This window comes from Falco punctatus (genome assembly GCF_963210335.1).
Source record: "Falco punctatus genome assembly, chromosome: 3".
Classification (NCBI taxonomy): Eukaryota; Metazoa; Chordata; class Aves; order Falconiformes; family Falconidae; genus Falco; species Falco punctatus.
The window spans coordinates 62648311-62675976 of NC_137582.1; the positions used below are offsets into that span (position 1 = coordinate 62648311).

The 27666-nt window shown below is 37.8% G+C and overlaps 1 protein-coding gene across 4 annotated transcripts in view; it reads right to left on the minus strand.

Moving 5' to 3' along the window:
* SPIRE1 (spire type actin nucleation factor 1) overlaps positions 1-27666 on the minus strand; it is a 133588-nt gene that overhangs the window by 99044 nt on the left and 6878 nt on the right. For all 4 annotated transcript variants that reach the window (XM_080378101.1, XM_080378099.1, XM_080378100.1 and 1 more), the window contains exon 2: positions 21493-21527. In XM_080378101.1, the coding sequence (XP_080234227.1) occupies positions 21493-21527 (35 nt within the window). The remainder of the gene's footprint in view (positions 1-21492; positions 21528-27666) is intronic.

Sequence of the window (27666 nt, forward strand, 5' to 3'; positions counted from 1 at the left end):
CTGACCCAGTTTCAAATGCACAGATTTTATACCACTGCTTTGCTTAATTTCAGATTTATTATTCCCATAAAAATCCTTATATAACTTCTATTTTTTAACAGCTGCAGATATTCTAGGGATGCTTAGGATATAAAGGCTCTATATACATTTTACACCAATATTATAAGTGCTAAGGAGGAAAACTAAAAAGAAGAAAAACCCCAAACTCACACTACCCCACTATTAACTTTCTTGCTCCTACAAACGTGAAGCTATTTTTAAACACCAGTCAAATTCTACGCAGAAAGGGCCGTATTACTAGCTATTATAATTTTAATACTATCCCAGCACCTAACTAACCAAGGCCAAAACACACGTTTCAAAACCCAAGCTTACTGCACCCCGGTTTCTAATCACATGCTGTAAATTCAGACTTTCAAACAATTTACTTAACTTAGCAGAATAAAATCTTAAAAAAAAATAAAAGCAGACTACAAAGACAAAAAAGAAATGCACCATTCTAGAAAATCATTACACATTCAAGAAACAGTTTTTACATTAAACCTCTCCTGAACTTAATCTTAGCTATTTTTTTTCACTCTGTCATTCCCTCAAACATACACCAGGCAGCCCTTTACTGTATCCAAAGGATTTGAAGAATCAGGAAATATCATCAAGAGGACAGAATATTTACAGCACAGGTGGTAGATCTATTGTGTTATGTTAACCCAAAGCCATGAAAGGCACCAGCTAGAAAGCAAAAGATAAGGATTCACATGCCTTCATAGCTTTTTTTTTTTTTTCTTTTTTCTTTGTCCACTATGAGAATTAATCCTCTTTCTTGGCAGGGAGAGCAAGAACAAAGAAGAGCAGCACAGGAATAAACAAGCAAATCGACAGGAATAAACAAGTAAATCAACTCCCTTTCTAAGAAGAAACCATCTAGTGAGTGAAAGATGATGGCATAATTTAGATGTTTTTTCTGCTTCCATGTAGAAGGGAGAACTAGACAAGATTTTTAAAAGTCTGTTCTATCTACATGTTTATGATTCTGTGCTTAACACAGCTTCAGGCATCTATAAACACCAAAGACTCCCACACTGAGTATGCAAGATGTCATGAGACCTAAGAAACAGAATGTTTCTGTTGTTCTGGTGAGACAGCAATATCCTAAAAAATATTATTTTTACCATTCTTCCTAAAAGGCAGATACAATGTATTTATAGCATGGCATTATTCTCTTAGAAGTTTATCTGTCTTGCAGAGTTTCATGTAAGACCGCAGTCTTAGGAGATTTCCCATCTTCACATTCTGTTGCTAACAGAAGAAAAAGAAGTTTCAAGCAGTCATCCATGGTAGGACAACGTTTGACTTATCATGAGATATGACGTTAGTTTTGGGCACATTTGTTAGGTCGGCACATATAAATACTTCTACTGCAAAGTGACTTCCTTTGGAAAGTACATTTACATAACCATATGAAGTTTGTATAAAGACATTGCTTCCCAACTAATGTTCATAGTGTAGCCCACCAGTGTTATGTAACAGTGAGATAATACTGTTTAATAGTGAAGTTGTGAGTCAACTCGTCACATTTTTTCTTGGTGATACTGGAGAACTGTTGCAACAGGCAAAGTCACAGAAAGTCATCAAAAGGGGGGGGAGCGCATTTTCCTAGAGAAATTAATATCAGTTGTTCCCTGCCTTCTCGATACTTCTGCATCTAAGTACCTTGAATATCTTCTCCCATAACTATAATAATTCTGACTCAGCAATCATGCCTACATCACAAAAGAGCAGTATGCAGGACTCTACATCCAGTTTTGCTAGAGCACTTTTCAGCAGCAAATACAGCATCTATTCTGCATCAGCTTTGCATGTGCAAAATATATGCCCACACTGCACACCACCAAAATTTCCAGCAAGCTACAGCTCATGCCAGAAAACTATCACACTAGCTGAGAGCTGCAAGCAAATTAGTTTACAGCAGTCAGTGTCGCCCACGTGGAGCTGTGGGCCACCATGGTTACCTGCATTCAGAAATAGCTCAGGCAGGCTGAAACGAACAGCCAGGTAATCCCTGTGGTTACAAATACTAAATTTTGTATTTTCTGTTTGGAAACTGTGGCTGTCATAATCTTCCAGCAAGACAGACTCAAACTCCTGCACAAACACTGCAACTCTTACACTGCAAGGCAATCGTTGAGCCGAGAGTTTATGTTTCCAACCGAGATAACAGGCATTTATCCAACAAAGGAGGTCCTTCTATATTAGATATTGCTATATAGATGGCAACATCACAGCTATATATACATTGGGTTTTTTTAAAAATGAAAATCTATGTATTTTTGAAACTTTCCTAAGCATTTCCTTTACAGAAAACCTGCATGCTCAAAGCCAAAGCATTGTAATCTCTGCTTCATTAAGCCTTGAAGGTAGCCCAAATACATCAGTCAGCTCAAGATGGAAGAATCTTAACTACAACTCGGTTGGGGAATTTCTGCCCACTCCATGTCAATTAGGAAATGACTCAGTCATGCTGAATGGAGCGGCCCTCTTGCAACACAGCTACTGAAAAAATATCTGTACACCAATTCATACTCCAACCACTCTCCCGGGCTCACAGCCTCAATCAACGTTCAGTCCGTCTGTAGTTACTTCAGTCCAAAAAAATTTTTTTTCATGTAACATATGGATATCTTCTGTTCTTGCTTTTAATGAAATTTCTATATTTGTAAAATAGTCGTGCCTAATTAGAGGAGCCAGAATGGCAGAAAGATGTGAAAAAGGTGGCATCAGATGACGATGAGATGCTCACCTTGTAGGATTTGTTAGATACAACCAGCTGACTAAATAACAGATTCATTTAACGCATATGATTGTTACTCATAGAGCAGCCACGTGGCTCAGATTACAACTATCATCTTTTCTGCTGAGCTTTTCTTAAATATTGTCTTAGTAACTTATAAAAGGAAGATTTTTGAAATTTTCTGTTCGTTTGCCAGTTTGCAGTAATAGCATAAGCAAAGCTATCTAATAAGTACTTCTAACTTAAGAGCTCCACAGTGAAGTCATCATTCCCCTTTGGAGAGCAATGAAAATGGGCAAAGGATGATTTTCTGTGTTCTGTAAACAAAAATAGCTCTGGTATGAAAGTAGGGCTTGTTTTGACTAACACATTAACACTATGGAAGTTACAAAACTGTTGTTCCTTGAAAACAACTCCCAGTTTAGATTTTGCAAGAGGAGAAAGGACATAGTACTGACTTAGTTACGTATCCTTAGAAAGGACAGGCTTTTACTGTTCCTGTTTACAGTAAGTGAAGTTCCATCTCTGCATGTACTATCCTCTCTTCAGAGACAGAGGATACACAAAATGCATCAGCTTGTTTTAAGACCATTTTTGCAGTACTGTGTGATGTTAACACTGCTAATGAAAGTAAGTGGGGGCCATTTACAGTATTAGGTGAGTTTAGTATTTATTGTATTATTTTTTGTCAGCCTGAGAGTTTAAGCCTGCTCTTTTCTGACTCATAAAGTAAGTAGACATCCTAATTTCTCTTCTCAGAAGTTCAGTGAAAACATCACTTTCCAAATATAATTTACTATGAAACAATTGAGATGTTTGTTTTTTCACATAGGAGTTTCTCTCCGTCACAAACAAGTCCCTGACCTTCAAGTGAACAGGCACAATGATCCCAGAAATAATCTAAAATTATATTGTGAGTTGTTCACAGCAGCCACAAAAAACAGACATCAAGGATGGGAAGATGGAAAAATGCACAGGCCAGAGTCACCCCACTGGCTGGTTCGTGGCTCTTCTATACAGATGTTGTCCCTGTCATCATGGCATCTCCACTGACTGCGGAGAGGATGCGGATGTAAAATACTGCAACAAACTTGGAATGAATTCCTCAGACACCGGGACATGCTGACTCCTGCCCACAACTAGGGCATGGTAATGCACTGGGACAAACACAAGACAATTCCTCTGTATTTACTTTGATATCCCATTATGATACTCTCAAGATGGATAAGGTATTAAGCTATGACTTTTCCAGATCATTCATAACTTTAAAATCTTTTGTATTCTGGGTTCTGCAAACCTGAACTCACATACATGTGTTGGCTGCCTCTGCTGTAGGGAGAGAAAAGTGTGTGTATCCCCACCTACGTGGTTCAGCATCCATGTGTGTCTATTTTCTGTACTGGTTTTTTATGCTGTGATCAGAGAAAGGAAATATGCTTCCCTGGTTTTCACAAGCAAAGAAAACCACGTGAGGAAGCAGCAAGGGCAGCCACCTCTGCAAAGGCAGGAGAGTCAGGAGTTGAGGGTAACCACAACAGAGGCAGAGGCAGTGCCCTCACTGACCAGGGACTCAATCCCAGGTACCCAAACAGGAAAAGCAGAACAGGTCTGGTGACAGAAAACAGGGTCAGCTACAGTCCACAATCACCAAAGAAGTCCCGTGGTGACAAGGCAGGTCTGAGGCTTGGCCAGGAAGGCAAGCCAGCAGGTCAGGTCCAGCGAGGGACATGGCTGTGTGCAGGAAGGGCTGCAGCCTAGGTCAAGACACAAAAATGCAGAGGCTCAGCTTAAATGTTGCTCCTGAAAAAAAAAAAAAAAAAAAAAAAAAAAAAGGAGGAACACCAGCAACAAGGCCTCTTATGGCTCTTCACAGCTCTGACATGGCTGTTTTCACAGCCACCTGGTCCAAGGCTACAGCTGTGCTACAGCAGAGCTGGCCTGGGGCACGGGCAGCCCACCCTTACCAGAGGGGTGTGAGCAGGGCCCTGGCACGGGCTGCTGTGCTTCGGTACCGGGGAATACCAAAACACTAGGGGCAAAGGTGTGTATTCTTCTATTAAACAGTATGTGGCAACTATCAGAAAATAGTGTTACTGAAAAATCAGATGTCTAAAGTCAAGATCAAGAACAACCCAGTGTTCAAACACAAACACAAAACTGAAATATGTATTGACTTCGAAAGTTAGCGTGTGAGCGCGTTGCATTGAACTCTCTACTTATCTTGAGTATTCCTGACCTAGGAGACAAAACACTAGTCATGTTCTTCAGGAAGAGAAAAACTTCATTCTCCTGAATGAAGAAGATTTGGCAATTTGCTCGCTATGCTTGTTTCATAACTGATCATGAGACCTACTAACAAACCCATGTTCATTTTTTAATTAAATGAAGTCTTTTATATTTGGGAATCTCCTGGAAAATACTCGTAATACAGTAATTGATGGCTTTGTGTGAGAGAACAATAGCCTTTTTAAGCCAACATTGTTCATGAAACTAATACCCATTAGATCCATCAACAGTAACACATAAACAAGGCCGCCCTTTAAAGGAAAGGATAACAACAGCTATTGCAGGAATCACTGAAAACAAATGTGTGAAACTTTCACATCCACAGGTCAGGCCTGGGTATCACGTTACCATGGCTCCCACACTGGCAGACTCATTTTGGGTAGCACAAGCTTCCCCAGCTGTATTGGGTCTGGCTGAGATGGAGTTAATTTTCCCCACAGCAACCCTCACAGTGCTGTGCTTTGTATAGGTAGCAAAAAGGTGCTGATAACACACCAACATTCCCCCCGCACCATTAGGTTGAGGGGTGGGCAAGATCTTGGGAAGGGACATAGCCAGGACAGCTGACCCAAACTGATCAAAAGTTTCCATACCATATGACACCAGCTCAGCAATAAAAGTGAAGAGAAAGCAGGAGGAAAGTGGAGACATTCATTATTTGCAACATTTGTCTTCCAAGAGCAACCACTACGCGTACTGAAGTGCTGCTTCCCGGGAAGCGGCTGAACATCGCCTGTTGACGGGAAGCAGAGAATAACATCTTCTGTTTCCTTTGCTTCCACACACAACCTCTGCAATTTCTACATTAAACTGCCTTTATCTTGACCCCTGAGGGGGTTTCCTCTGCTTATTTTCTCCTCCTCCTGTCCTGCTGAGGAGGGGAGTGATAGAGCAGCCTGGTGGGCACAAGGCATCCAGCCAAGGTCAAACCACCACACCAGTGCAACCCACAGGAGCTGCAGCAGCAGTATTCTTGTCCTGTCCGTACGCTGTCCTTCATACAGGCCTCTGACTCTCTTTAAAGGAACCAAGCTCTCTGAGCCCACACCATGACTCATTCCTTCTAGCCATCTGACCACTCCGTGCTCCCAGTGACACTGAGTCAGCTGGTAGTCTGCCCTGCCACAGCAACGCTTCTCCCTTCTTCCTGAAACCTCCCTGCACTGTCTCCGATGCCTCATCTCTGTATGTGAGGTCAGCATGGGCATTCCAAGCTATTAAAATACTTCAGGGCTCCCATACATTAGACTCTCTCTCTCCCCTCTGAACCTGGAAAACAACCAAACTTTCTTTCCATCAAATACTTGGAGAAGCTAATGCAGATGAATAAATACACAGCCAAAATAACGCTGACTCAGAGCATTGGAGGAGAATAAAAAGGACTGATTTACACAAATGGATTTGGTCTTTTTAACATAAATTATTTTGTTACAGCAACACAAACAAAACACCAAAGTGTTCCAAACAGCATGTTTAGGCTGGTTTAACAAAATAAGCAGCTAAGAAAACGTTACTAACATCTAGCAAATACATAAAAATCTTCGCTTATCTTGAAGCCTTCTCATTTTAAACCAGAGTTATCTATACAGGCATGTATTTGAGCAAATGTTTTAAAACTTATTATTGAGCAACATTGGTGCTGTCTTCTATAAGAAATACAAAGTAATCTCAAGTACGTAAAGTCTATACAAATATTCACTGGGAAAGGGATCTAGATTTGAGACATCTGCTTGGGGTGGGGAGCGGTGGAAGATGTATATAACAGTGAGAAAGACCTAGGACACACAAAGAGCTCTTGGTTTATGTAGAAACTGTCCAGTCTGATATGTCTAGAAAACATTTCATCATCAGCTTTACTGCAAGTAAACAGTGATACAATCTAAACCAGAAAATGAAATATATCCAACTGTCTAATGACAATGGTTGCCTAACAGTCTTTTTAAGATCATTTGATTAAAATGGAAACTGGCTACATTATGGTAATACATGTTGGGTATTTCAAACATTAAATCCATAAGACTCATCAAATAATGACAAACTTTATGTAACATTAAGTTCAGTGATTTGAAGTCCCTTCTAAAACTTGTGATAAGTCACAAGGCTCTATGACTCTTGAGATTATCGTTTCACTTAAAAGGAAACTATTTGTTCCCCCTTCCCCAATATGTTCAGAATAAGCACATATCTACTTACCATAGCTTAACAAAACGTACCAAGTCTCACTTTACTTTTTCCTTGTGCAACACACACTAATTCCTGATGTTGTTTTACATGAGTGAAAACCAAACAACACAATTCCACTGCTAACAGGGAACACCATATCCACTATGCCTCCTTTTCGCCTGCTATTTCATCATGATAAAAATAAACATAAATACACACATACAAGCACACATATGTGTTTTTGTTTGCTGTGCATGATAAAACATGAGCTTTATATAAACAACAAGTTAAAAAAATAATAATCATTCATTGAAGATTGATGTGAAATCACTGGAACGAATACCATGGCTGCCGTTTTCCAAACACACAAATACAAGGTTATGCACAGAAACCGAGAACAAGAGGTTTATTACCAGCGATCCAAGATCCTCAAGATCTGTAACCCAAAGTTTCAGTACAGAAGGGCACTAGAGTTTAGAAAGTCTGTTTCTAGCTTTAGCAGTAATCTGAGAAGGAGCTCATGCCTTTGCCTTTAATGTGCTGCCACATCAATGTTCTGCTCTGAGCACTAACCTCCATGCCCTCAGTATTTCTCAACCTGCAATTTAAAATAAGTGTTATAGATTAAAGACAAGACAGAAAGAATGCACCCATACCTGTGGATTAGATTCTCAAGTAACTACAGCTACTATTAAGAATTTATTTTTCTGTTTGTGTGGCTGTTTGCATATGTGTTTTTCACGATAAAGGTGGTAAAACAGAGTAGATATCCCGGAGAGGCTGTAAGATCTCCAACCTTGTATGCAATCAAAACTTCACTGGACAAGGTCCTTAGCAACTTCATTTAACTTGAAGTTGGCATAGTCTTCAGCATGCTGGTCACCTGGTCTACCCTAGATGACCAGAGGTCCCTTCTAACTATATTATTCTACAATTCAATAACATTCTAGATTTAGCCAATTCCAAGCCCTGTCTTACAAATTTACAGTCATTAAAGAGCAGATTGCAGAGGCCTCCATACATGCAAGGATCCAGAGTCTAGAACAGTCCTTAGAAAACAGCAGTGTTGCCTGAGTTTTCAGCAGCACTTAATGAAGTTACAGAGCTCCTGGTGGCCATGCCAAACAAGTCAGTGCTGGAAACCTTCCCAACATCTAATGCAGCTAAGGCTCTGATGAAACATGGAAATCAACAAAGCCAGCACAACCACAGCTAATATAAATCAGTTTTGGCAGAACACATTAGCCATGTCAAAAGGATTTGAGTAGGGATGGCCATCCCCCACTGTTACTCCACAGTGGAGACAAAAATCTGAGAGATAATATGAAGGGCTTAGACCTGTGAATGTTAAAAGACATTTTTTCACATTTCACATATGAGCAAGTAATACAAGCTTACAAACACTGTGCATCCAGAAAGAAAACACAGGTAAATTGTCTGTATAGGAACAGCTGGCACAGAATCTTCAATGTCTCCTCATAAACCACACTGTGGTTAACAGAAAGACCAACTTTATAGAAAGACACACCAGTAAATATGTTGCTAAAGGTACAAATTCAACAGCATATTTTATCAGTGCCTCATGATACAGGAATCAGGTTGTTTAGCATCTTATGAGCCAACAGTATTCTTTGCAGGCTGGAAAAGGACAACATTTGTTTTTCTTGACCCTAGAAATTCTGGAAGACTTTCTTATGTCAGTCACTGTAATGGAAGAAGCTGAGGAAATCAGAGGCCTTGCGTAGTAATTACATCTCTAAAAGGGACTGCAGCAGCATGAGTTGTTCCTCCACCTCAGTGTCAAGGGGACACAGTGCCATGTAGCAGGAGTCACAGAAGTCATATGTCAAGAGTATATGACAGACAGAATGTGTGAAGCAGTCCTCCATAAGAGTCAAATGCACATTCAGGATCCTGACTCTATGTAGCTGTAGGAGTTATCAGAGTGCAGTGGCAGCACTTGCTAGGCCTAGGGCAGTCAGAATTTAGCAGAATTTGTGGCTGAGAACAGTTTGCTGTATCCATTCATATCTGCTTCTTTTGCTCAGGACACCCTTGTGAAATCTGTAGGTGAAATCCTGCATTAGGATGCTGAGTAGCCATGTGGTTTGCAGCCCCCAGAGCCATGGCAGAAGTGGGTCAAGCCAGGCACAACAGTGGAATTAGCCTGGAACACCACAGAGGCCAACATGGTCTACAAAGCCACCCATCACCCTTACAAAGAGGGATTCTGCAGATGTGGGCTTTGCTCCTTCTGTCTGTGGGACTTGAAACTGCCAACAGCTCTGTACTTCGTTACTGGATCTCTCCAGAGCAGCAGAGATACAGAGTGGGGGTGTATCTATCAAAAAAGCATGCTGTGAGGAGACTGTTCTCAGGGGGTAGACCACTGTTTACTAGCCATTTAAAGGAAAGCAAAAAGGCAGACTGGGATCCTCATTCACTGAGGAGCTAAAGAAGTCTGGCACTAAGAGGTGTCAGGCAAAGTAATTGGAGAATAATTATTTTAAGGGAGAAAGGGATGTAAGAGCACAGTAGAAGTAAGTCAAGATCATTCCAACAGAATGAATCATAAAAAAGTAAACTCAGAAAAAAACATGTCTGTAATACGCAGTTCCTTTGTACTGGATGATTCAGAGGGACGGACTTGCTCTTAACTAGGTCTTCTGCACATCACAGGGAGCCAGGGCAGAGCAGCTTGGATGAGCACTGTAAGAATCTCTAGTTGTGTGTCAGTGGTGCACAATAATCCAGGTCCTGAATGAACACAGAACTATCACTGAGAGACAAAGTATCATTTCTCATTCAAATTTATGTATCAGTGCAAATGTAATTATACATATAGTTGGCTTGGATATGGAACTGGGACTATAACAACACAATTTGAGGACAACAATACTCTCTTTTGTAGTTTCTGTACAACTGATGTTAGAAGGGCTTTTTATTTCCAAGTCTAACAATTCTCAGTTTCACTGCATCAAAGCCACAGAGACTGTAGCTACCATAAAGCCTGAAGCAACTGATGCTTTTTGTTCCTATAGCCATTAAACAGGGAAAAAGCACAGCAATCAACACTTTGCTGTGTTCTATTCAGAAAGCTTTTAGAAAACTTGCTTTCACAGTCACTTTATAAAATCTGTAATAGGCCACGTCAAACAAAAACCCCAGTGTCAAATAAATTCATCCACCTTTGGTAAACAGTATCTTTTAGTTATACACAACAAAAATAGAAATACAATCACCCATTAATCCGAAACACTTGAGTTTTCATGCCACGATAGGAAATGCAAGACAATGTGCATGTGTATCTGCTGCAGTACCCACTGTCTGGTAAAATCCATCTATCTAGGTATTCACACAGGCATAAGATCGAAGAACTAAGATCTTCATACATATACAGGCCATCTTTTTCAAAACCAGAAGGATGAGCCACTGACAGTAAAGTGCTTGGAACCTCATTAATTGGACATAACTGTGTTTCAATATGACTTCTGAAATGCTAGAATACCAAAACACTGTATTGCACTGTAAATCCACAGTGATGCTCAGGCTGGTTTTAAGGATTATACCTTCGTTCAAGACATACCTGCTGAAAAATTATACCAGTCCTCTGAAGCAGGTTTTGTTCAATGAAATTCTATTTTTAGGACCAGTAGCTTGCTCACTTCTAACATTTTTTTTTCTTCAAGTTTTCTGTCCTACTACTTATTACTAGAGTATTACTACACTATGAAGCTAAACATTACTTCATATTTTAATGAAAATATACCTCACTTGTTTCACTGACTTTCCAAATGCTGTACTAAATAAAGGTTTCCTTATTCTGTATTGGGGTTTTATGCTTCTTTCCTATATTACTGGAATAGTTTTACTTTTTTCATACCTAAATATGACTGCTACTTCAAATCCCCCCAAGTTTGTTTTTTTCTTCTATGAAACATTCATTTTGATTTTTCCCAAACATTCTGCATCAGTTTTGAAATGCTTTCTCTGTCTGAAATGTATACAAGAAATTTAGGGGTAAGTTTGTCTTCTGTGTAGGAACAAAGCTCAATCTATCTACTGCCAGCAAGTGAACAATAGAAAGTAAAGCCTGCTTTTGTACTAGCATAGCAACATCTACATGTATAACCCTGAAAGATAAAAGATTTATTTTTAAAGAGAATGGGTTACTATTTCTATAGAATTTTAAAGTATTTAAGAAATCTACACAGGAAAAAAGGGGATGGCCTAGCCCAAAAGTAAATTGCTACTATCTTGATGAAATGTCTCTCAAGGGAATTAGTATTTTCTTGGCAGTAAAATAACATCTTTGTTATTTTGGGTAGTATTTACAATCTGAAGAAAGATTTTGGTTTTGTGATTAAGGCTGAAATAACCTAGATTTTGTGCTGGATCCACCATGCAGCCCGTATGTTGCAACGGGCAATTTGCCTGATGTCTTCAAACTTGATTTTTCTTTCTCTAAAACGAGAGCAGCATTAATTTTCTCCCACCAAACATTCATCTTGTCTACTTTAGTATCCATATAATTAAGTCACTGGGACAACTCATAGAACCTCAGGTTCATCACACACCTCACTTACTGCTGGTCCGGGTTTTAAACTGTAAAGTCTGCTACTCTATTTGCATATATAGCCAGCATAAGATGCAGAAATCAGCTGGAGGATCTGACAGTTGCAAGCAGACAACGCACCAGAAAGCTGGGAGTCTAGGGATTAGAAAGACCTTAACTTTTAAACAACCATCTTTTTTTTGCATAAGATAATGAAATACTCGAAACTGAAAAATAATTTTGCTATAATCCCTCTAAAGAAGTGGTAAAACTCCATCACAATGGCAAGTTTTTCTCCCTTTCTCTCATTTAATAATTCTTACCGAAGTTTTTCAGAGTAACTTTTTCTTTAACATCTAGTAATGAGTCTGGAACATGAAAAACAAATTGTATTCCAATACACTTTCCTAGTGTCAACACTTTAAATGTTACAGGCATAAACATGCAGCTGACTCTCCATGATCATGCAGCGTTACTGTTCCAATGTCCTTTGGCCTGTGCGATAAAAGCACCAAACTGCACAAAAGAAAGTCAGGTTCAGCACTAGCTCGATCTACCAGATCTGAATAGAAAGCTAACTAATAGTTGACAGAAGTAAAGTCAAATTTTTCAAGAAAAATATATTACAATAAAAAGTTTGTTTACTAAATAAAATCACAGCATAAGCCCTCAAGTACATTAAGGTAGTCAATGAAAGCTAAAAGTATTACAAAAAAAGTAATGCTGGATGTTATGAACGCATCTCAGCCAACAAAGTTCACTAAGAACATTATTTCTGCTAGTATACAGACAGATTAAAAAAGAAAGAAAAGGCAAAAGAAGTATTTTCTGCATGCCTTACTAGTTGTAGGTTTAACACAAACTCCAACAGCAAACAGTACAGAGTTGTAAACAAGAGCAGGCCTTGGGAAAATTACAAGGCAAAAAGGTGGCCAAGGACCAGAGACCACAATTACTTCACTGTTTTCATGCAGTTTCAATTATATTTATTTTCTCCATGCCCAACTAAATGAAACATTTGTGGAAGACCTAGCTATTGCATAGAGCTTTCACTCACAGAATAAAAGTGAAATACTCAAACATTCAGGCACAAGCAACATGCTCAGAAAAACAAATGTAATCTGCCATGCTACACAGTATATGCAAAGGAAAGTACTGATTCAACATCACCAAAGGTGGAGGAGTTAGATGAGGAAGAATGTGCATGTATTCCTCTAACTATGTATTTCTATGTCCTTTGAAACATTTGTTAAGAGCCTTGCCCCAAAGCAAACAGAACGTAGAGCACGAGGAACAGCGCATCTTCCTAAACGAAGAGAGCAGATGGAGCAACTTGTTTACTTCGCAGTGAGCGTCTGCTCCAGACCTACAACAGTAGGAAGAAGATAGCCTGAATATACAGGCCAGAGGTGAAGAGAAAAGCAATATATAGCAACTCCCAAACCCATCATACAGACAGAGAAGTCTTTAAAAAAAAACCCCAACTTCGAATAAATGTTCTACATCATTGCCAATGAAAGGAATAGGTGGCAGGTAGTTTGCATTAGCCAAAACAACCCAACAGAAATACATAAAGCCTGAATTATCATCTTGGCAAGAGAAAAGAGAGGGGTGCCTTTAGCAGAATGCAATTAAGGATTTGGCAAGTATCTGGAGGAAAGGAAAAAGTGTGAGTCAAAGATAACATTAATATCGCAAGTCCAGATAACAGAGGAAGATAAAGACACAATGAGAAATACATAGCAGAGAAATAATGATTTTGAGTAGCAGTACAACATCCACGAGGTCCAAGAGAAGAAACACGCAGAAGTGCAAAGAGCTGTGCAGGAACACATTTGGAGCAGAGTCATCTCTGTAACATTGAGAGTCATCAAATATTGGGTAGCACACACAAACAAATGGGGATGATTAACTTTTTGGTTAAGGAGAAACAGAAATAAAGGAAGTTAATGAATTAACTACAAAAGATTTTGAGGGAAAACAGGAGAGGGGGGCTTGGAAGTAAATGTACAACACAGATGAGGAATGGTGCCAGGACACTGACAAGGGTGTTTCAGGCTTAGGAACAAATACATGAAAGAAAAACTGTCAGTTTAACTAACTAGGTACCCCTACCTTCTTAAATGAAGCAGGAGTTAATCTACTAAGTGTGGACAGCTTGCCTTGTCCTAGTTAATTATTTAACCTTCACTTCTTGCTGAGGGTGAGGCACTAAAAGCATTACAGGTGCTTCATAATTACTACTGGTTAATAAAAGAAAGGGACGTGATGAAATACACATTTAGAATTTGGTCACCCTTTTTTTTTTATCCATATGTTTAATTTACTCTCTGTATTTCACTTTGGTAAATAAAAGTATTTTACTTCACGTGCTAAGCACATAGCAACACTAAATGATAATCAAAGAGGTCAGCAATGAACATGGTTTAGGATTTTTCCTTCAGGCTGTTGAGGAGAGATCTCAGAGCTTGCACTGCTTTCCCATGATTTGACATTACAAACATTTAAGTGGCAGACAAAATTAAACACTTTTAAGATGAAAATGTTCACACTGGTAGGTCATGGGGAGCACAGAAACTTACCAGTTGCTAAAAAGTTCACTTTGAACAAAAGCTCAAAAGAGTTGCACTGTGTCAAGTCAAACAAAAGAAAGTACAAAACTAACAAAACCTCCTTTTTGCCTCAGTGAGCCCCAAGACCAATCCAGTATCCCCTCTGCCAAAGAAAGCATGCAGTGCTGCACACTCTCACGACTCAACTGCAAATCTTGCTTTGTTTAAAGTCTCAGCTTCTCAGGTCAAGTGATTTAGATAAAGAGCTACATGTTAGTATTCATATGAAGAAAAACAGTCATAGAACTGCAAAGAGGGGAAAAAAAAGAAGACATATCTTTGATTATGTATTAGCCAAAATCTAGAACCTAATCTAAAAAAAACCCATATTCTTTCCAACAGTTCATGTTCTGCCGATCTCACTGTATGCTAGAATAAGCCTTATGATCTTTGAATGCTCAAAGACAGCGTTACAGGGAACCAACATGGCCTGCCCTGTTATTAAAGTACTAAAAAAGCATATCCGACTAAAATTCCAGCTTTACTCTTAGTATTTTCCCCGAGTAGCCTTTGAAAATCCTGTGAGGTACACCACCTCTCTCCTCCCTTCTCTTGCAGTAACTGAAACTTCTGTGTGTTCACAACCAGAGGAGCAGAGAGACAAAGCAGCAGAAGCAGCAAGAGAAATTAAAGGCTAAACAAAGATTAACCACACTGTCTACTTGTTCATAAAAATTCCACTTGTTCATCTGCACTAGGTCAGCTAAAGCAGCATTAGAAAAAAGCTTTCATAGCGTTATTTTCCCAAGTATGAATTGCTGGGGGTTCTACAGGTGTAAAGTGGCTAATGAATTTAGATGTTACCACCTTCACACAAGAATGGGTTTAGATAAACCAGATTAATATTTCTAAGCATGTTCAAAGCAGGAATGTTAGAATGACTCAATGTTAATACAAGTTATCACTGAAAAGAGCAGCAAAGGTGTCATTAAACAAAGTAGGCAGGAGCACTCTGGATTTACCTCATTCATAAATAACTATTTCTCTTACTTTAAATCTTTTTACATTTTGAAAATAAATTTCTTTATATTACTAATTTTTCAATCACCTCATTTTCTTAATGGTTAAATTTGCTTTTACATTTTAAGTTGAGAAACTAGCACCTGGTAACTGAAGTGAAATTAAGTGTTTAGCTCCCTTGAGTTACTGGGGTTTTTGACCACTGACCAAATTCAAAATTGATAAACACGCAATTAGGTTATCTTACCTATGTTAAAATTAGCCTAATCCAGTAATGCACGTGATAGTTGAAACAATGCTGCTTAGATATTCAAGGGCCTTTATGTTACAGTCACAGAGCACTACTAAACCCAGCCACCCAGAAATAAGAAAAATTAGTGATCAACTGGGAACACACACACACACAAAGGTCTACTTGACCAATTTTCTCTCTCTTAAGGGGATTTAATAATCTAGTAAGACCATAACATTAAAAAAAAAATAAATATCCATGTTTGTTCTTCATAAAACACCTCTAATACCCACTTCAGTCAGAGGAAGTTACTCATGTCCTGCAGTGAGATAAATATGGTATCAAAAACAGAACATCTGGAAGGAAAAATGCAGTACAAAATGAATGTAATATTATATTTGGATGCTCAAGCAGCTCAAAGTGCTCCTTGCTCTTCTAAAAAAAAAAAAAAAAAAAAAAGTGTGCTAAAATCTGATTTCCCTTGGCTTCCTAAAAATCAAACCACGCACTGAACTGATTCAGTACTTCCAACCTCATCACTGCAAGTTGTTTGAAGTGTTGCAGGGAAAAAATGGCTGTAAACAACAACAAATCTTCAGAAATTCAGCTTCTTTGTGCGCCTTCCGTCTGTCATTTAATCTAGATTTTATGTACTTTATTCTCATCACCTGTAAATCTCCTGTATACTTTTTACATTGTGGATGTTGAACTTCCAAGTGAATAGAGGGATGGAAGGTTTGGGTAGGTTTTTTGTCCCCCCTAGATCAAAAGGCCAACACTATCAGATCAAACTTACCACTGAAGTTGAACTTACTGAACTTGAGTGGTGTACTCTACCTCAGCTTCACAACTGCCCTAGGCAAAATCCACCAAAAAAAAATAAGTGAACTCCCTCCACGCAATCACTCTAAGAACTATTATCCAGTTTCTATTCACCCCCAGAAAGCGTACCCCTTGTTTGGACTATGTTTTTACTATTAACTATTTGGTACTTAGCAAAGAGGCAAGAAAACATAGCATGTCTAACAGAAAACTCAAAACTAGCAGACTTCTTCAAAAAATGGTATCATATAATCTCAGAAGACTTTGAGGGATTTAGCAGACCAGAAATGTTTTGTAGCTTTGACTTATTTGCAATAAGAAGCAAAACCCGAGAAGTATGAAACAGCATTCTCATTTCATACTGACAGTCTAAACCTGGCTTCTATTATATACAACAAAGACAGACAATACAAAGGGCCATTAAATTGTAAGCATGCAAACAACATCTAATGCTTAATTTTCCCCTGCAGTTTGAATGAACAATCAGATTACTCTCTTGCTCTGAACAGATAGCAAACATGTCCACTGGCACCGGTCTAGTAAAAAATTAGCACCTTAAAGCTAATTGATACAACAGCTATCATATCAATCCGTACATATGACAGCTACCATAGATATAATAGCATGCCATTGATATGATAGGCATCTTCAAGTACACTATAACAGAAATTATATAGAAAGGGTTCTGCAAAAACAAAACACCTGTACAAATTGCCTTATTCTCCCAACGCCCCGAGATCCCTCCCAGAGTCATTTAAACTGTATTTTCAAACTTTCACATTTAATCTCGTTTACAAAATGGGTAATTATGTAGTTACCACAGGGTAACTATATAGGGAATATTTTTATGCTTTGAGATTTAAAAACCCACCAAGAACAAAAAATAAAAAAAACCCCACCACCTAACTTAATGCTCCATGCTCTGCTATTCATGCTTTCCACAGGCAAAGTGTTCCCTGGAGGGATCAAAGTCTCTGCAAGACCTAGTTTTCCACCAGCCATTATCTGACATTCTCAGAAGACCAAGGCTGAAATCTGCCTCTGGACTCTTCTCCAGCTGATTTAAAGGTTTATTCAGTGGCATCACTGGAATGAAGATTTCATCATAAATCCTGTGTGACTTTAGGGCGTGTAGATTATTAAAGGCACATCATACTACACTGCAAAATTACGAAGCCTTTACAAGGAACTGCTGAATTCTCTCAGAGACTCTGGACAGATGGCAGGATTTGACTATCACTAAATCAGCTTAGTCAAATACATTATTAGTTCTCCAGCCCAATATTCACCGTGTATTCCTAATGAAATTGCCAAATGAAAAGGGCAATGTGCCAAGCTTATAGGAAGTAAACAACAGAAATCCATTTTCCTCCAAGATCAATCTTCTCCCGATGTGCTCTAAACACTTATACAAGTTACAAAAAAATAAAGCTCCTCTTGAAAAAGCAGCTCATTAGAAAACACAAAAGATCAGAACCTGAATTCTACTTTTTTGTGGGTTTACTATTAAATCAAGTGTATGTTAAGCTGTCTCTCTTTCACTATGAAGTGATTGGGGAAAATCAGGAGGTCAGACTGACTGCCACAGAACCACCACATCAATGAACAAGCATAAAGGACTTTTAGGTATCTAAAATAACAGGTCCCTCAAAAGCTGGACGTGCAGCTTCTCCGAGAGATAATTCCATCGGCAAGGGATGAGCACTTCAGTTATCAGAACTGGCACATAATGCTCAAGCACAACTTAATGCTCACGAGAAAAGATGCATGATTTGACTTTGATTTCAAGGCAATCCTGAGTTCCTGTTAATTTTCGTCTTAACAGCACAAGGAATCAAAAGCTTTCACAGAATTACCAGATTTGTAACCAAGCACTCACACAAAATTTTATTTTTCTAATGCATAATCAGAACTTATTTTGATGGAAGTCACACTCAGCCATATTTAACTAAGATAAATGATTCTCAAAAACACTTTTGCCTGTCCTCTGTAAAGTGACATTTCTTCTCCCTTGTCACCGTAAGGTTAACGCTCAGGATTGTTTACTGTGGCAACTACCCCTCAATCAGAGCTTACCTTTGTTTACACTCAACAGAAATAAAAAAAAATAGAATCCTAGATATTAGTCTATGCTAATTACACCCACTTTACACTGCTTGAATTTTGAGCAGATAACACACTTTAATGTAGGTGTGCCATTTTTAATGCAAAATTATGATACCTCTTTTGAAATCCTAACATTCTGTGCTATTAAATATATGCTCTTGTTTTCACCAGCATGAGGGGTGTTCATTTTGTTTGCATCAATACGATGAGCTAACAAACGTATTTTTACTTGTACCAGAGTGAACACTATCCTTATAACCTACATATTTATTTCCCTAAATTATTTTATGAAATACAGTCAATATTTCAAGTTCCAAATGAAAAGGTAAAAAAAGGCAAATTTAGCTCCATAGACAATTACTACAATTTTCACTGTATGTTAAGATTTTTAATAATTAGAGATACATATAACCGATGACTCGTGAATAGAGTTTGCATACAGAGCTCATAAAGTCTTCCTAAAATATTTCTACAATTGATTCCTTTTGTGATTTGACATGGAGCTGAATAGTGTTGAGCAATTTATTCACCATTGTTTGTGACAGGCTATTTAATTAATTTCTGACTTTTTAACAAATGTGAGAGGTGGGGTGTATCTTTATACCAGCCTACACACTGCTTAACTACATTAATCACGCACAACAGGCCTCTGCTTAGTTAGGTGGGTCTTTTCAAATATGCGGCAATTAAACCCTCCTACATATGAATCACTTAGCATTCACAGAATACTTTCTATATGAGTATTAAATATTTACAAATGAGGCTGGCATATTTTATATAATCTTCACCACCTCAGCTGAGACAACTAAGGAGCGCTATCATTAGGTACGTAAAAGTCATAGCCAGATGCAGATTAAATAAATTCACCTTATTCCTTACCCCCCTCTTCCCATTAAGGCTATGGCATCTGGACTCTGAACTTGACACACCACATATTGCTGGCTTGAAATAAATCCTGTACCAATTCAGGATAGTTTACATTTTTTACAAAAATGTTATGATTGTTATTAGTTACTATTTTAAGAATTTTCCCACAATATTCTAATACATTCAATCACACCACACTCTTTTCCACAGGAACAAATAAAATGAGATGGGCTATCTCTGCTGAGTTACTAGTTCTGAAAAGCACAAACATCACAAACTCCAAGGCTAAAGCTGCAACCCCAAAGGAATTTTGGAGGAGGAAAAAGCCACCAACTCCTTCACAGACTCCTTCAGAATGACACAGATAAACAGAAGAGTCAATATGCTAATAGTCACAGTGCCGCTTATTACAGACAATTTAAAATGAAGCCTCTGTCTCATGGGAAATTCTAGCCTGCTTTTCTTTCCAACTATCAACAAAAAATATTTTTAAAAGATCAAAATTAAAACCCTGAAGTATAACATATCCAACTGATTCTCACTAGACATTTTCATTTGAAACAAAACCACTTCTAGTTTCCCAAAATGAAATATTTTATGTTTTGTTAAATACACATTTTAACAGAGGTTTATTATTATCTGTATTTTTAGTGCCAGGGCCTTTCATTACCTTCCATTAAAAAATGTAAAGCAAGATTGTAAACAATATTTAGTATGCAAAGCAAATGACACACAAGATTATCATTTGTGAATATGGTACTAGATTTAGGAACTGAGATTTTACAAATGCTAAACAAACCCAGGATGCATTTGCTTAAACTGAACTACACGATGAAATAAAATGTGCCCACTTCCATTTTCTATACTTACATCAGTTAGGAATTACTCCTTATGCTATGCTGTATCCTGCAGAAAGGACGTTTCCTTTTTTATTATTATTAATACTTGCAAAAATCTGGATGGCCTTAGCGTTTTATCATCTGTAGTCAAACTAGCTAGCCTTTCATTTTTAATTTAAGCCAGACATTTTCATGCACAGTTTATCTATGTACAAACCATTCAGTAACAGCAGTTTGTCACCTTCATATATATTATTGATAAGAAAACAGACAACCTGCCAATTAAGATGCATGCACTTGCTCCATCTCTAGGCTCAGCCTGAGGTACTGACAGAACAGTTGAAGTAAAGCCCGAGTTTTACATTTCAAAGAAAGTTCAAAGTCAGTGAGAAAAGACTGCCCTGCAAAGGACACAGAAATTGTATTTATTGCTAGAGAAGATTATTTAAGGAGTAAACTATATTATTTACTCTGTATGTTAATTAAAATAAAAAAAAAAAAAAACAAAACAGGTCCATAACCTGTTCAACAAGACATTCTACTTAGTTTTCCTTTCAGTCTTGGATTAAATCTATGTATCCGACAAAATGATACTTTGAACATTCTTACAACAGTAGTCACAGCTTAATATCAAAGATACAGAGTCAAATAATGGTCAAGATATAAATCAAGCAGATTTAACTGGATTTCTGTTTCTATTGCTACCCCAGCAAGATATACAATATTTCTTGGGCCTCAAATATTGTCAAGTAAATTAAAGGAAGTATTAAAAGTATCCAAAATCAAGATGTCTTTAGACAGATAAAACCCCCTGAGATCACTGGTCTTCTCTGCTTCCATCCAAATTCTTGGGTTATCAAAAATCACCAAGCCATTCCATAAACACCAAGTATTTATTCCACACTACCTACTAGTCCTTTCTAAAGTATAACAAGAGAATTTATCCCACAGAAAATATTCAAAGTAAAATATTCTGCTAAAAATATGTATTTTAAATAAACTTATATCAAACAAGATTACACTGGCTACATAACATCTCTAACCTTGTTTTTGGGAAACCATATGGCCTTTCTTTCCTCTGTTTCTGAACTTCAGACTCAATATCCCATGTTAAGATACATTTACGCAGCTATTATAAATACAATACACATTTCACAGTACAACTTTGCAACAACAACTCCACACCCCACATTTACACTATAAGTTAATGAACATGAGCTGAGCTAAATCAGTGCTAGCAGAACACAAAATACTTCTCTTACCTCCATTTCTGTGCAGCGTAAATGACCCGATTTATCTGTAATTGAAAAAAAAACCCCAGATTAAAAAAATGCACAAGTAACACTAAAAACTTGAGTAATTTTTTTTTTAGTAATTGCCAAATATTCTTTTATTCTTTGCCTTATTTTAATCACACATTTAAACAATGTTTCCATTATATATGCATCACAGAATTAACAAGAAGGCGGCCCTGCCCTTTTTATTTGGATCCTTCACAATACTCCCTTGGAAAAAACATGTGTCTTTAATGCCTGGCATCATTATTTAAATCGTATGACTGATGCTTGGCCATGGAGGGAACATGAAAACATGTTGGCTTAAATTAAGCAGCACCAAATAATTATTTCAAGAGAAAAAACAACATTCGTGCATAAACCAGGGAGCAGCTACTGTTTCATCTGATACCTCTGGAATAATAAAGAGTTCAACAACACCACAAAGTTCAAGCAAATTAAAGTTGAAATGTTACAGTAATATTCTGGTAAGCCCCTCTCATCAATTTTTGCATTTCCTCTGAGTTCAGAAGCATCACTTTGGAATTTATATAATACAGAAAAAATATGTTTCTGAATTGTTTCATCAAACTGAAATCTCAATTTTCTCAAAGACAAAACACTTTGGTATGAAAGTGTAAGTGGATTGACAGCTTACAAAAAATAAGACTAAAATTTCACAGCATGTTAGGAAGGTACCATTTCACCAAATGCAGCAAGTTTCTCATTTCACATTAATAATTCATATCAAAGTAATTCTGACAGGATGATTTTCTGTTTGAAAAACAGTATTCAAGAACGTCAAGTATTCCATGGAAATATATTCATTTCAAAGGGGAGCTACCCAAAACCTTAATTTCAAAGCACCCAGATATAGAATTTTCCTCTTTTTGTCTTTGCTTTTTGGCGGCATTGCACCCACACCGCTAGTTTACAATTTGTGACTTTGGCCTTGATGGCACTCACCCTAGGGAAACGTGTGGCACGATTCTGAGTCCCCAGGTACTCAGAAACTAGAATGGTGCACGTTCACTTGACTGCGTGTACACTGACAGCACGTCACAGGAGACGGCTGCTGACCACCACTCAGCGTGGCCAAAGGATAGTTAAGTTATAACCGCAACAGTTAAGAAAAACCTGCAATTTGCAGCCATAACTGGAAGGCCTGTTTTATCAGATTGCTTGGCAAGCTCAACCAACTGATTCGCATAATGTTTGCACAGAGGAATGATCATGCTGACTTCATATGTCAAATCTGAACGGCATGCAAAAACTGTCAGCACTAGGGAAGAGTCACCTGCATAGAAAACAAATTAATTTTTGATATTGAACTGGTCACCCTCCCCTTTGAAACTAAATGCTAAACTTATCTTGAATGAATAAGGAACATCTGCCAAACGGAGTGAAAGCTGTTTACCTTCATTTTGAACTGTTGCAAATGCAAGCTGAATGCTTAGCACTTGTGTCTGACTTCAAAACAAACTGAAGAGTGACTTTAAAAGGTAGCTTCTGCATCACCTAACACCTTTTCAAAAGGACTGGTGATTCTGGCTGATTCACCTCATGATAAAGATAGGAGATTTTTTTTGTATTTTAAGCAGTAACATTCATGTGATTGTTAGAAATGGAAGAAATTTACTGAGAACTTTATTAGCAGATTTACGAATATCAGGGGCTGTTTCTGTCAGACGACAGATGATCAAATCAATGTCTCTCCATGATCCAAGATGATACAAGACTAATTCACAGAAATGTAGTCAAGATGGGGAAAAAGACTGTGCTGTCTTTTTTTTTTTTTTTTTTTAAAGGGACTTTTTTCTTTTTAATTACTGCTTTGGAAAAAAGTAGTACTTTCAAACCTATGATGATGCAATGGCATACAGAAGGCCATCAATGTCTGCAATAACTGATAATTTAAAATATCTTGATTAGCACCTCCTATGGTCTAACAGAACAGGATGCAAATTGTAGATCCTCTCGGTAGCACAGACATAAAGCATTCATTACTACTTATGTTGAGATCCTACGAAGATCCTTTTAATAGAAGTTCTAACCAAGTCTTGAAGGACAAAAATAAATCAGCCCAGACCAAAACAAGCAAGGCAAAATTTAGGTTTCTGAAAGGAACAGTAAGAAGCTTATCTCACAACCCCTTTGATAGGCCATCTTTGATAAACTTCCATGAAAGCTGTTCTTCAAAGAAAAGCACTCAAACTCTGGAAACCTTCCTCATTTCATATATGGTACTATCAAAATTTACTACTGCTTTTAGAGCAAATCATAATTCATGTTTTGTTTTATCATAAAAATATAGGGAACATCTTAAAATGGATTATTTATTCCCATTTATACCAGCATTTTAAAAAAACAACAGTACTGTCATGATTCTGTGTGCTGAGGAAGGAATGGGAAATAACAAGTAGTTTAAGTCTCACAGCAGCTCAAATGTACCACAGAGAGTATTCTAGACAGGCGCAAACTACTAACTTAAACATTTTAATATGTACTACATTATGGTAATTATTAACCATCCCATTCCATATGCCTCAGTACCCTGAGTCCAACTATACACTTAGCAGACTTCCCCAAGCTGTCTGCAGTGACTTATGGACCTCCTCCATCAGGAATTTCCTATATTTCTAAAGAGACCAGCATTAACAGTATTGACCCAGGAAACATGCACTTCCTTGCATCTATCAAGACTGAAATTAATTTGCTTTTGTATGGCCCATGCAAGTCAATTTACTTATACTGGCTGGGAGCAGAAATGGCTTCTCTCTTTAGCTGACATGACTGAAAAAGCAGAACCTCTTAAATGTAGCCTAAGGGTCACACCTTAATTCACACTGGGAGAAAAAAAAAAATCCCTATAAGTCGCCATAGAATAGTCTCTGTCTGCAAGCAGTATCAAATGCTTATCTGGTAAATACGTGAAGACTTACAAAATTATTTCAGCTGCTGCTTCTTAACATAGACACAGACTTCTCCAGACTTCACAACCATTTAACTAGATACTAACCTGTGTAGCATTTTCACCGCTCTTACTGCCAAAAAAAGACTCAACGGTATTTTTCCATGACAGCTTTCAAATAGTGATTAATGCATTCATTACTAGTAAACAGCATAACTTTTACTGTCAAGTTAAGTTCAATCTAGAAACAAGCTACAACTTGGAAGATCATGATTTTTCACTCAGATTGCTGAAATGCAAAAAAAATGATCAGTTTTTGCAAGAAGAGACTCAAATTGGAGGTTTCCTATGTCTCTGAAAACAGCCTTCAGAGACATATTTGCCACAAAAAAAAAAAAAAAAAAAGAAGAAGAAAGAAACCCCTAACCTTCATATTATTTTGAGGGATGAAAAACTTTCTACTTTAAAATTATTCTTAATCTAAACCCTCAACATGAGGAGTCATGCCAAACTTTTCATCAAGCGTTGGGGCACATCATCTCATCCCTCAAGGCAGGAGCTTCAGGCTGCTATTTAGACCGGAAAAAATAATTATTTTCACAAAAGCTCTCAGAATGCTTTTAAAAAGAAACTATACTCAATTGATCTATAGCCCGTGCTTCATGTAAGCACAACTTCCCTGCCTTCCAGGGTTTAACAGGTCACAGTTAGAAAGGGTCTTCATAATTTTAAAATCAAATAGCTAGCATATCATGTACAGCTGCCAACAGTAAGAAGCACACATTTAAGACTGAATTCTAAAAGCAAAATAGATAATTCAGCATGTTAAAGTGGACTGACACAGGATATTTGTAAGAAAGCATGCAGGATGTGCAAAACCATTTGCACTCAGCTATCCAAAGAAAACCTGTGTTACAGAGTTGACATCAGTGACGTGACATCACAATCACGTGTCTGCTGTTTCAGCTATAACCAGCTGCTCTGAGTCCTGCGGCTCACAGCCTCAGAGCATCTTCCTTGCCCTCTCTAGTGTCTCAGATTCCTCTGCATAGATCTAAAAGCATTTGCCTCAAGACAGCTTCCTGCAGAACTGAAATTATCAGCACTGATTTTCAAGCAACAGTGTAGTCGATATATGCAGTGGAAAACGTGAAACTCATTTTGTACTCAAGATTAATTTTCTAATTAAATGCCACAGCCCATTTCTACAGGTTTTAGGTGAAATCAAGTTGCTATTTCCACAAGAGCAGAACTCAAGTTGCCTTCAGGAAAGACAGCCACTGCCTATACATACTGGAGAACACTGGACCACAGTGGAAGAAGTGGCCAAAGAAGGAACACAGGAGCTAACTGAAGGAAAAGGAGCAAGGAAGAATGTGGGAATCACTAACTCAAAATCCTTAAACTCAACAGTCTTTAGTCGGTCCCCCAGAATAATAATAAATTGAATTTGTATTTGCTTTCTAGCTTTTATGACTTCAAGAGGCTTTTCCTTGCCCTTAAGAGAATGAGGAACGCCTTAGGAAAAAAAAAAAAAAGAACAAAGGTTCAGACTCACATTGAATCGTCTGATTGCAGGAACTGGAGCATTAGTTACCCAGTCTGACAAGACTGTCAATAGGAGAGCCAAGATTAGTACCAATAAAAGGAAAGGGAAAGAACAGAAGAATGAAGAAAGCAAAGGCAACCAAGCAACATAAGGAAGAGGTGAACATGCAAAGAACAGGATTCAAAATTAAATGAAGGAAAAGGAAAATAGGAAAATACTAACGTAGCAGGAGTGAGCCAGACTTCTGGCAGAGGATGGACATTGCAAGGTAAACAGAGGAGCACAGAAAAATCTTGTGTGGTAAAAAGAAATAGAAAAAAGTGAAAACAATAACGAATATAGCTAAAGTATAGCTTAGGAGTAAGAGACATCAGGCTGCAGGGAAGAAGGTCAAGAATGGCAAGAACACAAGGAAGTTGAAGGAAGCAGACTGGATAAGTAGAGGTAATCGGAAACCTCACAGAGCAGCAAGCATGGAGACCCATGTTTTTAAGCAGCTTTACTTAGGCTTTGAGGATCAACATATCCTTCCTTTAAACTATGTAATTAGAAGACAAGAAGAAATGGGATGAGTTTTCACAGCTTATAGCTTTTTGGATCTGACTCACTCATGATTTCTGTATCAGTCTGCAGCTGATGATGTAGAAATGGTATGCCTCATTTTTCTACCTGGGAGAGTAAAAAGGAACGAGAAAGAAATTTGTAAGAAAATACAAGGAAAATTCTTAGAGAGGTTACTAGACCAAAGGCAGCCAGGACTTTCCTTCCATGACAATCTTTTTTTCATGCCTTCATCTTTCTACATTCAACACTTCACTGAAATTACTCCTCATTTTGTACAGCCATAAGCAATCCTCTTGCACACTGCACAAAGCAAAAGTAACAACTAAGAGGTCTTCAATACCCAGTTCAATTTTGTAATAAAAATTATTTTTAAGTAATATTCTTGAATTCCAAACTAACAAATCCATACTACCTTAGTGATACCTTCCAAAATACAATTAAATGATCACTCTTTGTCTTGTCCCATTTCTACTCTGCACAAGGAAATTGGCTGTGGTCAACATGCAATTCTTTCTGTGTTCCAATGGTCACTCTCTTTAGCAAACCTGTAAGGTTACCTAGGGATCACATCAATTTTTTATATTCTAAGATAAATACTGTGGTAGATATGTATTTCCAAGTGCTGCTGAGCTCTATTCGTAGCTGCCAGTCTCTTCTGCCAATGCTTAAGTACAGATAGTACTACACTCACTTTCCTCTGGCCTGTCCAGATATCAACCCTTCCAAAAAAGTGTGAATTCACAGAGTTCATGTCTCAATTTTTATTCTTTTTGAAGTTCTGTTAATATAATCATATTCTAATTTTTCCTGGAGCTATCTACTTGCTTGCTCATTCAACAAGTTTGTGTGGCAGAATTCTGACTCCACTGAGGTCACTGGTAGTTTCTGCCATCATGTTTGATGGATCCATAATTTCAAGCAGGTTACAGCTTTTCTAAACTGACAACACAGCACCGTTGGATCTGTTAGCAGACTCTCTCAAGAAGATGAAGAAGTAGTTCTCTTAATTCTTTTCTACCACATCTATGTATTTGCAGTCTTGTGTTTTACACTGTACATACTGAGTCATCTCCTTCTGTTCCTCTTAAAGCGCACGGTAACAAAATTCAGTAACACACTTATAGTTACATGTGTCATG